Source organism: Emydura macquarii, unplaced genomic scaffold (assembly GCF_026122565.2).
Source record: "Emydura macquarii macquarii isolate MOO-44397 ecotype Brisbane River unplaced genomic scaffold, CSIRO-AGI_Emac_v2 contig_1253, whole genome shotgun sequence".
Lineage (NCBI taxonomy): Eukaryota > Metazoa > Chordata > Testudines > Chelidae > Emydura > Emydura macquarii.
In genome coordinates this window covers 95,034,720-95,047,824 of record NW_027131390.1, presented here as the reverse complement: position 1 = coordinate 95,047,824, position 13,105 = coordinate 95,034,720, and the positions used below count along the sequence as shown (strand labels likewise).

The 13,105-nt window shown below is 40.4% G+C and overlaps 1 protein-coding gene and 1 long non-coding RNA gene across 5 annotated transcripts in view; both read left to right on the top strand.

The window, feature by feature from the left end:
* ACMSD (aminocarboxymuconate semialdehyde decarboxylase) overlaps positions 1–11,500 on the top strand; it is a 78,026-nt gene extending 66,526 nt beyond the window's left edge. For 2 of the 4 annotated variants that reach the window (XM_067549540.1, XM_067549538.1), the window contains exons 8-10: positions 582–754; positions 10,235–10,333; positions 10,979–11,500. In XM_067549540.1, the coding sequence (XP_067405641.1) occupies positions 582–754; positions 10,235–10,333; positions 10,979–11,041 (335 nt within the window). In that variant the 3' untranslated portion in view covers positions 11,042–11,500. Of the gene's footprint in view, positions 1–581; positions 755–5,108; positions 5,241–9,199; positions 9,317–10,234; positions 10,335–10,978 lie in introns of those variants that run through there. The other 2 variants (XR_010919898.1, XM_067549539.1) reach the window with 2 other exon arrangements.
* Positions 11,501–11,518: 18 nt separating this feature from the next.
* Positions 11,519–12,009, top strand: LOC137153774 (uncharacterized). The gene is made up of 2 exons (XR_010919897.1): positions 11,519–11,648; positions 11,761–12,009. It is a non-coding gene; the product is annotated as an uncharacterized lncRNA (long non-coding RNA).
* The last annotated feature ends 1,096 nt before the right edge of the window (positions 12,010–13,105 follow it).

Below are 13,105 nucleotides of genomic sequence, written 5' to 3'. Positions count from 1 at the left end.
GGCCCCATTAAAGTTGATGGGACCAGGATTTCACCACATGTCTAGCAAAAACTTGTGTTCTGCTTCCACTACCATGGTAAATATGGCCTTAAGACTGTACAGCTACTGAGCCAGCTGTGATGGGGAGATCATGAGCAGTGCTGTGAACACTCTCCCTACCCAAAATAAGCTGACAAAGTCATCTCCACCATACATCCAGCCATTATTGGCCCAATGAGTGTGTTTTCCTACTCCCACTTCCACAATCTCAAGCCCTGTTCATAAACACTGTATGCTACTCTTTAGCGATTGATATGATTCAGTTCTTATAATGTTGAAGCCAAATCTTCTGCTGGAGTAAATTGGAGTTTCTCTATTGACCTCGATGGAACGATGCTTATTTGCACTATTTTATTACATTTTGGACAGGGGGTTGTTTGTGATTAAGATCTTTTGCTCAAACATTATATATTATACTCACTTCTATAGCTGCACAATAACTTATCTCTCTGTTGACAAATTAGCTTTTTTCATTCCTGTATTTTCAGGTTTAGTAAAGCAAAGAAATAATTTCAACTTTCAATAAAATTACCTCTTTGTAGGTGGCGCTTTCCCATATACAGTGGGGCGTATTTCCCATGGATTCAATGTGCGCCCTGATTTGTGTGCAGTGGATAATGAAGTTGATCCAAAGAAATACCTTGGTTCATTTTATACGGATTCACTTGTCCATGATCCTCATGCACTAAAGCTGCTAATCGATGTAATAGGAGAGGTGAGTTAGAACATTTCCTATTATATACGGCTGGTAATGCCCAGGTGAGTCATACTGCATTCAGTTCTGTCTTGAGGAACTCGAGTGAGAATCTTACCATGCTTCAAATATGGACACAAATAGAAAATTATTTCAGCCCCCTTTTGGGGGCTAGATACTTCCAATCCAGGTGGTTAGTTAGTGGCCAGTAGTTATTTTTCAACTGAGAATGGCCTTCCTCAAGGCAAATTTAAGGAAGACCATTTATAGCTGAAATTCAACCATTTCTTAAGTCCTGCATTATATATGTCAAATATTAGGATTAGTTTTATAAAAAGTATTATGAATTTGCACTTCCAAAATGCCTTCCCTGAAGATCTCAAAGCAATTTACAAAAATTAAGCCTCTGAACATTCCTGAGAAGTACCCCCATGTTTATCTGAAACCCTTTTAAAAATGGTTTCCAGGCATTTCTCTTTTTGTAATGTAATAGGATTCAAAGGGATTAGGCATGCAGGCGGATGGGTAGAGTTGGGTATATTACCTTGTTAATATAGTTAGGATTCTTGCTTTATTCATAAACCACCACAAAAACCCCAAACCCAAAGAAATAAAATCTCCAACTGTTTCCATAAAAACATTTTTATTTAAGGAAATCTTTCTGCTTGGGAAGCAGTAGGCTGAAAAATCACTGAATTGAATTCATGTGGAAATCCTGAGAGGCATATTAAATTGCACAGAATGCAAAATAGTTTAATTGTTATGGCTTAAAGGCAAGTGAATATAGTAGCTGCCTATTTAAAAAAGAGTATGGGATGACAAAAACAACCCTAAACTGTAATGTCCCGAATACTAGTGTGATTGAACAGTCCCTTCCATGGGCAAACCTGCAGAAGGGGGCCAAATGATGGAATCTGTTTTCTTCCCAGTTACTCTATGGGGGGCAATGTTTGCCCTTCCCTGGAACCAGTCAAGGGAATAGCACACAAATTCCATGAAAGCAGAGATCTGTATGGATACCAAGGGATCAGCAGGCGCTTAGAGCCATCTGTCCAGAAGGCCTGTGTCGCTGTGCTGTGAATCTCGGGAACCCCCACAGGGCTTCTGTATCTGGCAGGGGAACCCACTATGGAGGGGAACTGTAAATACAGCCTATGCCTTCTCCTTCTTTGTCGCAGCCACTGCTTGCTCCCTCCCCACACATTTCCCTGGCCCCTCAGAGCACCCTCCACAGGAAAGTCGGGGTTGCTTCCATAAGGGCCCCCTCCACATGCAGAACTCAGAGGCACACTATGGCCAATGTTTTCTCTTCAGCATCAAATACTAAAAAACTGCAGCTAATTACCCACTTTCACCACTAGGTGTCTGTGCAGACCCCTGTAATTAATAAATTGTAGCACTGACACAGGGATCTTTTGACTAGCCAGAGAAGAAAGAGCAACATTTAGAAGCTATTGATTATAGTTAGCTATGCATTCTGGGTGTAGTCCACAACCCATTGAAGTGAATCGGTTTTTGGATCAGGGTCTCTGTTGGAATACCCACCACTTGTGAGTCTTTACATCTTCATGCAGCTCCCCCAGAGTATCTCTGCAGGGCAGGCAGACTTACCATTTGAAGATGCCCACAAGACTCAGCAGCTTGATAGCACAATTAACCACCCAAATAATATAGGGAGAGTTCTATAGACAAAGCTGCACATAATAAGGCTACTATTCCACTGAGTGAAGACAGAGTGAAGACCAAGTAGCTGGTTAAAGTCACCAGAAGCCAGAGGGAGATTTAAATTGGGAGCTGTATGAAATGCCCACAATGACAACTGAAACCATGCAACCTAAGTTTATTACAAACAAAATTTGTGCTTAGCTATATGACAGGAGGTAGAAAGGTGTCTCTTAGTCTGGAAAGGTTACAGGCTTAAGGGCTAGAAAAATGTCTTTTCCACAATTGATCCTGTTGTCTAAATTCAATCTGAGAAACTAGATTTGTTGTCCTTTGCTTCCTACGTATTAGGAGGTAGATTGTAAACTTCCCATTTCATTGCACTGCTTATAAAATGACACTGTTTTTAGTGCCTATCAATACTTTTCCTGACTTTCTATGGATATAAATACATATGCACACACAGAGTAATGACTGTTTCTGACAAGAACAGCAATAAAATCTTGCTTATGGATAAAAATAGTGGTTGGGATACGGAAATACAGGAAAAAATGCAAGGGCTTAATAAATACATATGTGTTGCACTTCCAACATATCAAATATATCTTTCTGAATATAAAGCCCTGCATGCCTCCATTCACAACATCCTAACTGTTCCCTTTTTCTCCTTCCTCCTCTCATCTTCACACCTTTTACATAGTCCTTTTATTTAAAACAACTTCCCACTTCTCGTGCACCCACCCTTTCTCCTTCTTAAAACCTCTTTTTAACTTCCCCTTCCTCCACTAAGCTTCCAGCTACAATGACTACTTCAGATTTACATGTGTGGCACTGTACCTGTCTGTATTGTATTACACCCATTGATTTTGTCACTCTTTAAGCGTTTGTGTGAAGGGACTCTTTTCTTTGGAGTATTGTGAAGCACACCATTATGATTATTTTTTACTCATATCTAAGGATAAGATTAGGTCACGATTTCCGTGACTTTCCGGGACCTCTGTGACTTCTGGGCCTGGGCTGAAGCATCTGTCAGCCCCCAGACTGCCACCAAACAGCTGATCAGCAGCCAGCCCAGGGGACACAGAGCAGCAGCTGATTGGCCAACCAGCTGGCCCCCAGGGCTGATGCCACCAAACAGCTGATTGGCTGGCCAGCTGGTCCTGGAACTGCGGAACAGCTGATTTACAGGGCAGCTCTGTTTCCCTCCTTCCGCAGGGTATTTTTAGTAAAAGTCAGGGACAGGTCATGGTTTCTGTGAATTTTTTTTTTATTGCCCATGACCTGTCCCTGACTTTTAGTAAAAATACCTGTGACAAAGTTATAACCTTACTCATATCACATTAGTGCCCAGAGGTCCTGATCAGAGCTGTGCAAACAAAGAGGTAGAAATGGTCCCTGCCCCCAAAGAGCTTACAATCCCTGTGTGCTTACAGCACTATATAAAAATAGTAACTTCAGACTTCCATTCTTCTATTGCCAAATCTTTCAGGTCCACAAGCCCAAACATTTTTTTTATGGGGGAGGCTGGGGGGAGGACCACATGAGAGTCAGCTTCTGTTCTTTGTGAATTAAATGGCAGCCTCAGGACTGCTTTATGTAACATTAGTTTGTAATGGGTCCCGTAAGAGCAATTACACCAGCCAGGGATTACTGAAGTGGAGGACTCCGTGGTCCCAGCCCCACAATTGAGAGGGCCAGGAGCAGGTGACAAAGAACCAGCTACACCAGCTTTACACTACTTGGGAATTCCCCTACACAAGGGACTCCTGAGCCAGAGCAGCACAAATGCCATGAAGCAGAGGCAAAGAGTGCTCATTATTTTTTTCAGAAAACTTTTGATAACATTTCATGAAACCATGTGGAATCCAAGCTTTGCTTGAATTAGCTCAACACATAACAAATAGAAATTATCTCAAATCAGGTATAGGAGGTACTAAATGAATATATAATAAACTAGACAGGCAAGCATCTGAAGGAGATACTAAAGGCCAAAGTCTGCCACACTTACTCATGTCAAATAGCTTCTTGCTTCATGAGTAGTTTCACTGACTCCAATGCGATTACTAGAGTAAAGGGGCTGAAATCTGGACCTAAATAAACAGCAGATTTGGCTTCCTATTGCAGTATTGCCAAACCCAAGCATTGGAAAAACTGTCAAGCCCTCCCCAAAATCATGAAATTGTCTTAAAAATCATGAGGTTGTGTTTTTTTAAATAACAAATTTTGCATTCTTTTTCAATGTCTTCTGGTCTGTGCACCTTTAAGATGCATTCAGGTCATGTTTTAAAACTTTTCTCTGCAACCATAAGGTGCTGGGAATTCACTTTTTTTTTCTTTTAAATGAAAGTTAAGATTCTCACATAATCACTTGTCTCCAGGAGCTGGGACATTTAAAAACACACCAAATATTGCAACTCTTGCAATGAAATCATGAGCACTGGCAACACAGTAGAATGTAAAACTGTTAGAAGTAGGACAAATAAATTTCCAGTGCAAAGCCAGGAGCTGGGCTGGGAAGGCATCAGGTGTGTGCAAAGATTTGCATAACTTAATAGATGTAACTTAACTTAATGTCTTTGGGGGACACCCATCACCTGGAGTCAGAGTGTGGAGTGCTGGCTTGGAACCCGTAAGCATTAAAAACTCAGAAACCACTTTGATGTATCATGTATCTTTAACTCCATCCCTCCAAAATTCCTTGTGCTCTTTCTAGGTCAGACAGAGCCCACAACCTAAGTCAGTTAACTCTAGTGGAAGACTCCAGAGGTACATCATCGGCTAGATGGAAGGGGGGCAGGCAGCAATGCAAGTTGCAGCAGGCTCCCCTCCGCCAGACAGCACACAATAGGCCAGCATGGAACAAGAAACTGGGCAGTGTTGGCCAGAGAGCATCATTACGCTGATCACAGGATAAAATAATTCAGTCTATCCCCACATGACCTTTTCCTGGTCATCTACTATAGGGCTCTCAGAAGAATGCAAAGCTGCCACCTTCCAGCTGCAGCACTCCTGCCTATTTCCCTTGGGGTAAGTCCCAATAGGAAGGAAGGGGTGCAAGACTGGTGCCAGGAGGTGTAACTGACACTTCTGTGCACCAGCTAGAATAAACTTGTCTCTCTGTTTTCTCAGTATATATTTGTACTACTGAAGCCCCATTTGAACCTCACTTGTTTCATATATTGACACACTCTTTCCTCAGATAATATTGAAGCACAAGGAAGTTAAGTGAGTTGTCCAAGGCCACTCAGCAAGTCAGTGGCAGAGCCACAATAATATTCCCAGAAGTCCTTCTTTATCTGCAGTTCATCAGATCAGTTCATTGGCAATATAGTGATCAGCTGTAAAATACTTTAAATCACAGAAAACTAACAAAAACTACATTGGGATAGTTTATACCAGAGATTCTAATGACAGAGGAACAAAAACCAGAATGTCAGACTTTCTTCTGCTCTGGCCCACATAAAGAACTTAAATAAAAATGTGAAAATCTCCCTGGCTTGGTTGAGCTTATATCTGACACGCTAAACTGAATTTCATTCTCTTTTCTCAATAAATCTATCTAATAATACAGATGCATAGCATCTTATGCCACACATGGAAAAAACATTTCTTTCCCCTGCGTGTATATTCTCATGCAGAAAACATTCCAGTATCAGTAAACATATTGTAAATGAAGTAGCATCCTTGAGACGTTTAAACACACACTCTAATATATTTTCTCATGTAACTGTTCTCAGAAATTCCTTTAGCAGACAAAAATATATAAATTCTATCCTATTCTAATCTGACATACAGAATACAATTAATTTGCTGCTTCTACATTTTCATATATCTTAAGAACATAAGAACGGCCACTCTGGGTCAGACCAATGGTCCATCTAGCCCAATATCCTGTCTTCCAATAGTGCTTCAGGGGGAATGAACAGAACAGGTAACATCAAGTGATCCACCCCTTGTCGCCCATACCTAGCTTCTAGCAAACAAAGACTAGGGACACTTCAGAGCTTGGTTTTGCATCCCTGCCTATCCTGGCTAATAGCCATTGATGGACCTATCCTCCATGAACTTATCTAGTTCTTTTTTGAAACCTGTTATAGTCTTGGCCTTCACAACTCTAGCAAAGAGTTCCACAGATTGACTGTGCACTGTGTGAAAAAATACGTCCTTTTGTTTGTTTTAAACCTGCTGCCTATTAATTTCATTTGTTGATCCCTAGTTTTTATGTTATGAGAAGGAGTAAATACACTTTCTCATTTACTTTCTCCACACCAGTCATGATTTTATAGACCTCTATGATATCCCCCCTCGGTCGTCTCTTTTCCAAGCTGCAAAGTCCCAGTCCCAGTATTAATCTCTTTGCATATGGAAACTGTTCCATACCCTTAATCATTTTTGTTGCCCTTCTCTGTACCTTTTTCAATTCCAATATATCTTTTTTTTTTTTTTTTTTTTTTGAGATGGGATGACCAGATCTGTATGCAGTATTCAAGATCTGGGCATACCATGGATTTATAAAGAAGCAATATGATATTTTCTGTCTTATTTTCTATTCCTTTCCTAATGATTCCCAACATTTGTTAGCTTTTTTGACTGCCACTGCACACTGATTGGATGTTTTCAGAGAACTAGCCACAATGACTCCAAGATCTCTTTCTTGACAGCTAATTTAGACCCCCATCATTTTATATGTATAGTTGAGATTGTTTTCCAATATGCATTACTTTGCATTTATCAACACTGAATTTCATCTGCCATTTTGTTTTCCAATTACCCAGTTTTGTGAGATCCCCTTGTAACTCTTGACAGTCTGCTTTGGACTTAACTATCTTGAGTAGTTTTAACAACGTAAAACTAGCACTTTAAAGACTAACAAATTTAAGTTCTATAGGCATAAGCTTTCGTGGGCTGTAACTCACTTTGTCAGATGCAAGAAATAGAAATCAAATGGCATGTATATACATCCAAGTTTAAGGAACAACAATGGGGAAGTAGTTGAGGCCTATTCACAACCATTGATTAGGAGGTGAGAATGTGTGAACAGAGAGAATTACTTCTTGTAATGAGATAGCCCTTCCAAGTCCCTGTTTAAATCCAGTTTGATTGTGTCAAGTTTTCAGATCAGTTCAAGCTCAGCAGTTTCTCTTTGAAGTCTGTTTTTGAAGTTTTTTTCTAAAAGTATGGCAACTTTCAAGTCATTTACAGAGTGTCCTGGGAATGGCTAGTTTTGTATCATCTGCAAATTTTGCCATCTCACTGTTTACCCCTTTTTCCAGATCATTTATGAATATGTTAAATAGTACTGGTTCCAGTACAGACCCCTGTGGGACACCATTATTTATCTCTCTCCATTCTGAAAACTGACTATTTATTCCTACCCTTTGTTTCCTACCTTTTAACCAGTTACTGATTTAGGAGAGGATCTTTCAGAGACCCCAGGGTGACACCTACTGGAGCCAGAAAAAATAAGCAGCATTTGGCAAATCAGCAAAAGCAGTCCTATCCTAAAACACCTAATGCATGTTCTCCTCACATTATTTTAGTACTGTCCAACCCAAGTATTCAAAAATTGCAGTGGTTAGGTATAATATGCAGATGCTGGGTGGTGTTGATCTGTGATATACAGCAGGTCAAAATAAATCTGGAAACTAACTCTAAAAATGTATGCAGTGTTGTTGCAGCTATGTTGCTCCCAGGATATTAGACAGACAAGGAGGGTGAGGTACTATCTTTTTACTGGACCAACTTCCGTTGGTGAGAGAGACAAGCTTTTGAGTTTACCCAGAGCTCTTCTTCAGGTCTGGGAAACTAAGGCTATGTCTACAATAGAGACCTTACAGCGGCACAGCTGTACTACTGCAGCTGCACCGCTGTAAGGTCTCCTGTGTAGCCGCTGTATGCTGATGGGAGAGCTCTCCAGTCGGCATAATTAAACCACCACTAAAGAGCAGCAGTAGCTATGTCAGCAGGAGAGCATCTCCCACCAGCACAGCGCTGTCCACACCAGCATGTCTGTCAGTAAAATTTAATGTCAGTCAGGGGAGTGGTTTTTTTTTCACACCCCTGACCAACACAAGTGCTAGTGTAGACAAAGTCTAACTCAGAATGTCACTGCTAAGCTACTTTTATTACAACAATCTGTAACCCACTAACAACTCTCCCGTTTCCCTTCCTCCCCTGCTCCCCATATGACTGTAGGGGTGTTACTGGGCCACTTCACCTTGAATAGTCCCCTGAAATGTGTTAACTGCTTATGCTAAAGAATGGGTTCCACCTTGTATATAGCAGTGACACTGTAAGACTATGTTTACACAAGTTCTGTTGACATAAGTGGTAATGTCGCTCAGGTGTGTGAATATTCCACCCTCCTGCGGCGTAAGTTACACCGACATGAGTGCCGGTGTGCACAGCACTATGTTGGTGGGAGAGCTTCTCCTGCTGACATAGTTACCGTCTCTCATTGGGATGGATTAATTATGTTGATGGGAGAGCTCTCTCCTGTTGGCATAAAGCGGCTACACAAGAAATCTTATAGTGGCGCAGCTACGTCGGTGTGTGCGCCCGTGTGTCCATCCTGGAATATAAAATCTGGTGGGCTCTGGAGGACTTTTCTTTGAGATATATGTTGTAAGCTCTCTTACCATACTTGAAGGGACAGAAAGGTTGGGTTTTTTTACATTTTGGTCTCAAGTGTGCTTTACGCATCAGAGTTAAATAGAGCTGTCACTATTTGCCTGATACCATACTGTTAGCAGGAGCTGATCCTGCTGGAAAATGTGTGTCTGTTTTTCTGACTCATTTTTGCAGGTAGCTCAAACAAGCATAAGGAATGTGGGAGTGCTGCTCGTTTTTTAAAATACCCAGGATGTAAGCTGACCAGACTCCTAAAAGACATTCTGGGAGCAGCCAAACCCCAGGGAGAAGGTTAGGGCTTCACTTTATATTGTTCATTTAATTCCTTATGTGAATAAAACCAAGTCCCAGTAAGGGAGTAAGTTTTCACTTGCTAAAGTTCATGTGGCCTCCATATAGAGCAAACTGGGGAAACCACCTGATCAAAAAGGTGTTAAACTAAAATTCTCTCCCCCTCTCAAATGCACAGCTTTCAGTCCCTGGTCTCTCTCAATGCCCTAATTCCATTAGTTTTCCAGTTGCTGCAGAATCTTTTTATGTAGACAAGACACAGATTTCTAATAGGAAAATTAAGCGGAAATAAAACTAAACTTTTTTTTTATACTATCCTTTCAGATATTCTTTACATATCATAAGCAAAGGAAATATACCCATTTTCCCCCTTTAAAGGCAACTTATCGATGGGGCCACATATGAATCACTGTATAGTCAACACAGGTCAGAACCCAAACAAGATAAGCACTGGATTCTTTGTTTTATACATTTCAAGGCAATATCAGATTACTTCAGTTAATCAAACTAAGAAGGGTTTCACTGTTCCTACCACATTCCTGCAAGGGGATATATGTTTTCTGTACATGAAGGATTTACATTCTTAACTTTCCATGCATCAAGATGAAAATACACCCAAGCATGGCTGGCCCTTAAAGTCATCATTCTTGGGTTCTGTCAATCTCTTCCCTTCTATACAAAAATCAGTTCCTCCAGAATTTTGTACAAAATAAAGGAAACCTTGGGAAGTGTTCTTTTTGGGATTTTTGGGTTTTTTAGAAAACAAAACTTGGAATCTTAAAGATGATTGAAACATAGATACCACAGCTATCTGTACTGCATATACTCATTATGTTATGCTGTTTATAAGAACCCCATAGAAGATGTGTAGCTATTTTATTTCATTCTGAAATGCACAACCTGTTTCTCTGTTTGCAGGACAAAGTTCTTTTGGGTACAGATTACCCTTTTCCACTGGGGGAATTAGAACCAGGAAAACTGATTGATTCTATGGAAGAGTTTGATAATGGACTAAAGGTACAATTCTCTACATTTTTTATTTCAGTTTTTAAGCCTCCATTTTTAGAGCCTTATCCAAGTCCCTAAGAAGTCAATGAGAGTTTTCCATTGACTTCAGAGGGCATTGGATAAGCCCCTTTGTCTTTAAGACCCAGTTCACGTGCATAAACTTGACTTCAATATGATTTAAGTATGTACTTAAGTGCTTTGTTGAATAAGGATAAACTGCTCAATTGGGGGCCTAAATGACTTAGGAAAGCAAGCTTTTGCAATATACTCCATAGTGAATCAGGAAAGAAGAGTGAGCAATATAGCAGGGTAGAATTGTACAGCCAAGTATAGGGATCCCAGAGCCAATATGGAGGCACAGAGCATTGGGGATCTCCTGGAATCTGTTAAGCTCTGTAGGAATATACTGGTAACCATGTCTCATTTTGTGGAACACATAGGGAAAACTCTCTGCACCCACCCCAATAGAATGATATGAGGGAAGCCTTGTAGAGGATTCTTTCACACCTCCCCAACCACAGGCCTCCTCCTCCAGGTAATTCCATGGAAAGGGATACCCTGAGACATTATTAATAAAATCCTGTTTCCAGTCCTTAGATGTTAACATACACATCATTTGTAAGGTTGTCTATAAAAATATACATTCTTTTACAGGATAAACTCAAAGCTGGCAATGCTCTGGCATTTTTGGGTCTTGACAGAAAACAATTTGAATAACTTAAAAATTACTACAGAGACCCAACATCAGCAATAATATTGTATCCTTTTGTATATCTGTGTACATGCATGCACATGTATATTTCCATTATATCGATGCCAAATAAAATCTACAGATAAATAGTATTTACTGGTATCCTGAAAGTAAAAGCAAGGGCACTGGAAATCCACGTATGAAAATTTCTGTGCATCCTATGGATTTTAGGTTGTACTGCAGATTTTTGGGATCCCTGCTTTTCTACAGAAATTTCATCTCTTTCAATTGTGTTAACCCTATGAATATGAATCAATGCAGTGTTGTCAGTACCAGGTTCCTTGAAAAAAAATAGTTCAATGAGAGTTGTGAATTTCTCCCATTTGTTGTTAATTATGAAACCTAATGATCATAATGTAAATATTAATACATAAATAGTGTGATTCAACATTCCATTCACTTAAAAGGGTATTCCTCATGAATAAAGCTGCATGTTTTAAATATGAAAATATGCTAATATGCTAATGGTGGTTTCTAATTTTGATTTTATTTTTTAATTCCCAATGTAGGACTGCCCAGGTGACAAGGTTATTTTCTTTATCTAGGATGACCAGTTTTTTTGGATGGTGAAGGGTAGGTTGAAACCTTGGCCTTCAAAATTATAGGGTGACTACCTGGACACCTAAAAGCATTTTTAAGCAGTCAGAATGATAATATTCTTAATACTTCCTTCTTATTTGCTCAGGTTTGTTCCTTGCTGCTTGTGATGTGTAAATCCCACTAGTTCTCTAGTCTTCCACAGAATCTTCCAGGAAAAGCAGGACAGACCAGATTTGAATTCCTAATGTAGATGAGCACCTCCACTCTACTTTACAGACTGAACCTGAAAGGTGCTGAACACCAGCAATTCTCATGGATATCGGCCTCTGTTGAACTGCAAAGGAAAAAAAATTGGATCTGCACCCGTTTTTCCTCCTTTATAGTATATGAAAAAGCCTGAAAGGTTTAGGAGTCTTTTTAAGGGTAAGGTTCTTTTTTGTTTTACTGTGTGCTTATTTTCTACATTAGGAATTTAGGTCTTCTCTCTCTTATTTCTCCAAGAAGACTCTATGAAAGATTACAGAACTTCATTGGGAACTGAGGGTACTCAGCATTTCCTAGTAGCCATTCAGCACCTCACAGCATCAGACCCTTAGATAGATATATTCCAGGACCTACAGGAATATACTACAAAGGAATTTAGGTGCCTAAAATCCCAGTTTTAAGTGCCACTGTGATCCACAAAGTCTCCATTCAGTTACTGCCTAACCCCATAGGTACCTAAATTCACTAGCTGCCTAAGTTTTTGCTGTAGAAGTTCCCTAGACACCTATGTTTTGCCTTTGAGCATATGCACTGCTGCCTCACTTAAGGCATCTGGATATCTATCTCCCACCTAAACCCCAGGTCAATTCACAAAGCACGGGAGGGTAGACATTCCACTGCCAATCTTGCCTGTAGGGTCCAATCTGGAAGGCGTGCTCAGAGGCTACCTAATTCCACACAAAAACATCTGTGGTTAGGGAAAGAGAAGACAGGGACTTCCTTTATAACCTTTAGTCCAGTGGTTACAGTACTCAGAGTCACTCAGAAGGTGGGAGACCCCGTTTCAAGTTTGCCCTCTGCTTGATGAGACAGGATTTGAATAGGTGTTCTCTACCTCTCAGATAAATTACCTAGCCATTGGCCTGTAGAATGATTCTCACTTTCTCTGGCCCAATTAATGTTTAATTAAAGTGAAACAGCTTTAACAAGAAGGATGGGAAAAGACCCATATGAGAATATCCAGTAGTCCAAGGGCACTTACCTGAGAGGTAAGGAACCCTTGTTCAGATTCCCTTCTTCTCGTCAGGAAGAAGGGGGACTTGAAGCAGGGGTCTCTGACATCCCACATAGGTACTCTACCTCTGGGCTAAAGGTTATAAGTGAGGCAGTTGCTGCTGTTTTATGAAGATAGGCAAAATGTAATTCCACCTTGCAAGAAACAACTTAGGTGCCTAAGCCACCTGACTGCAGAAGAGGGGTGTCTAGCTGTGGATCGTGACCAGAGA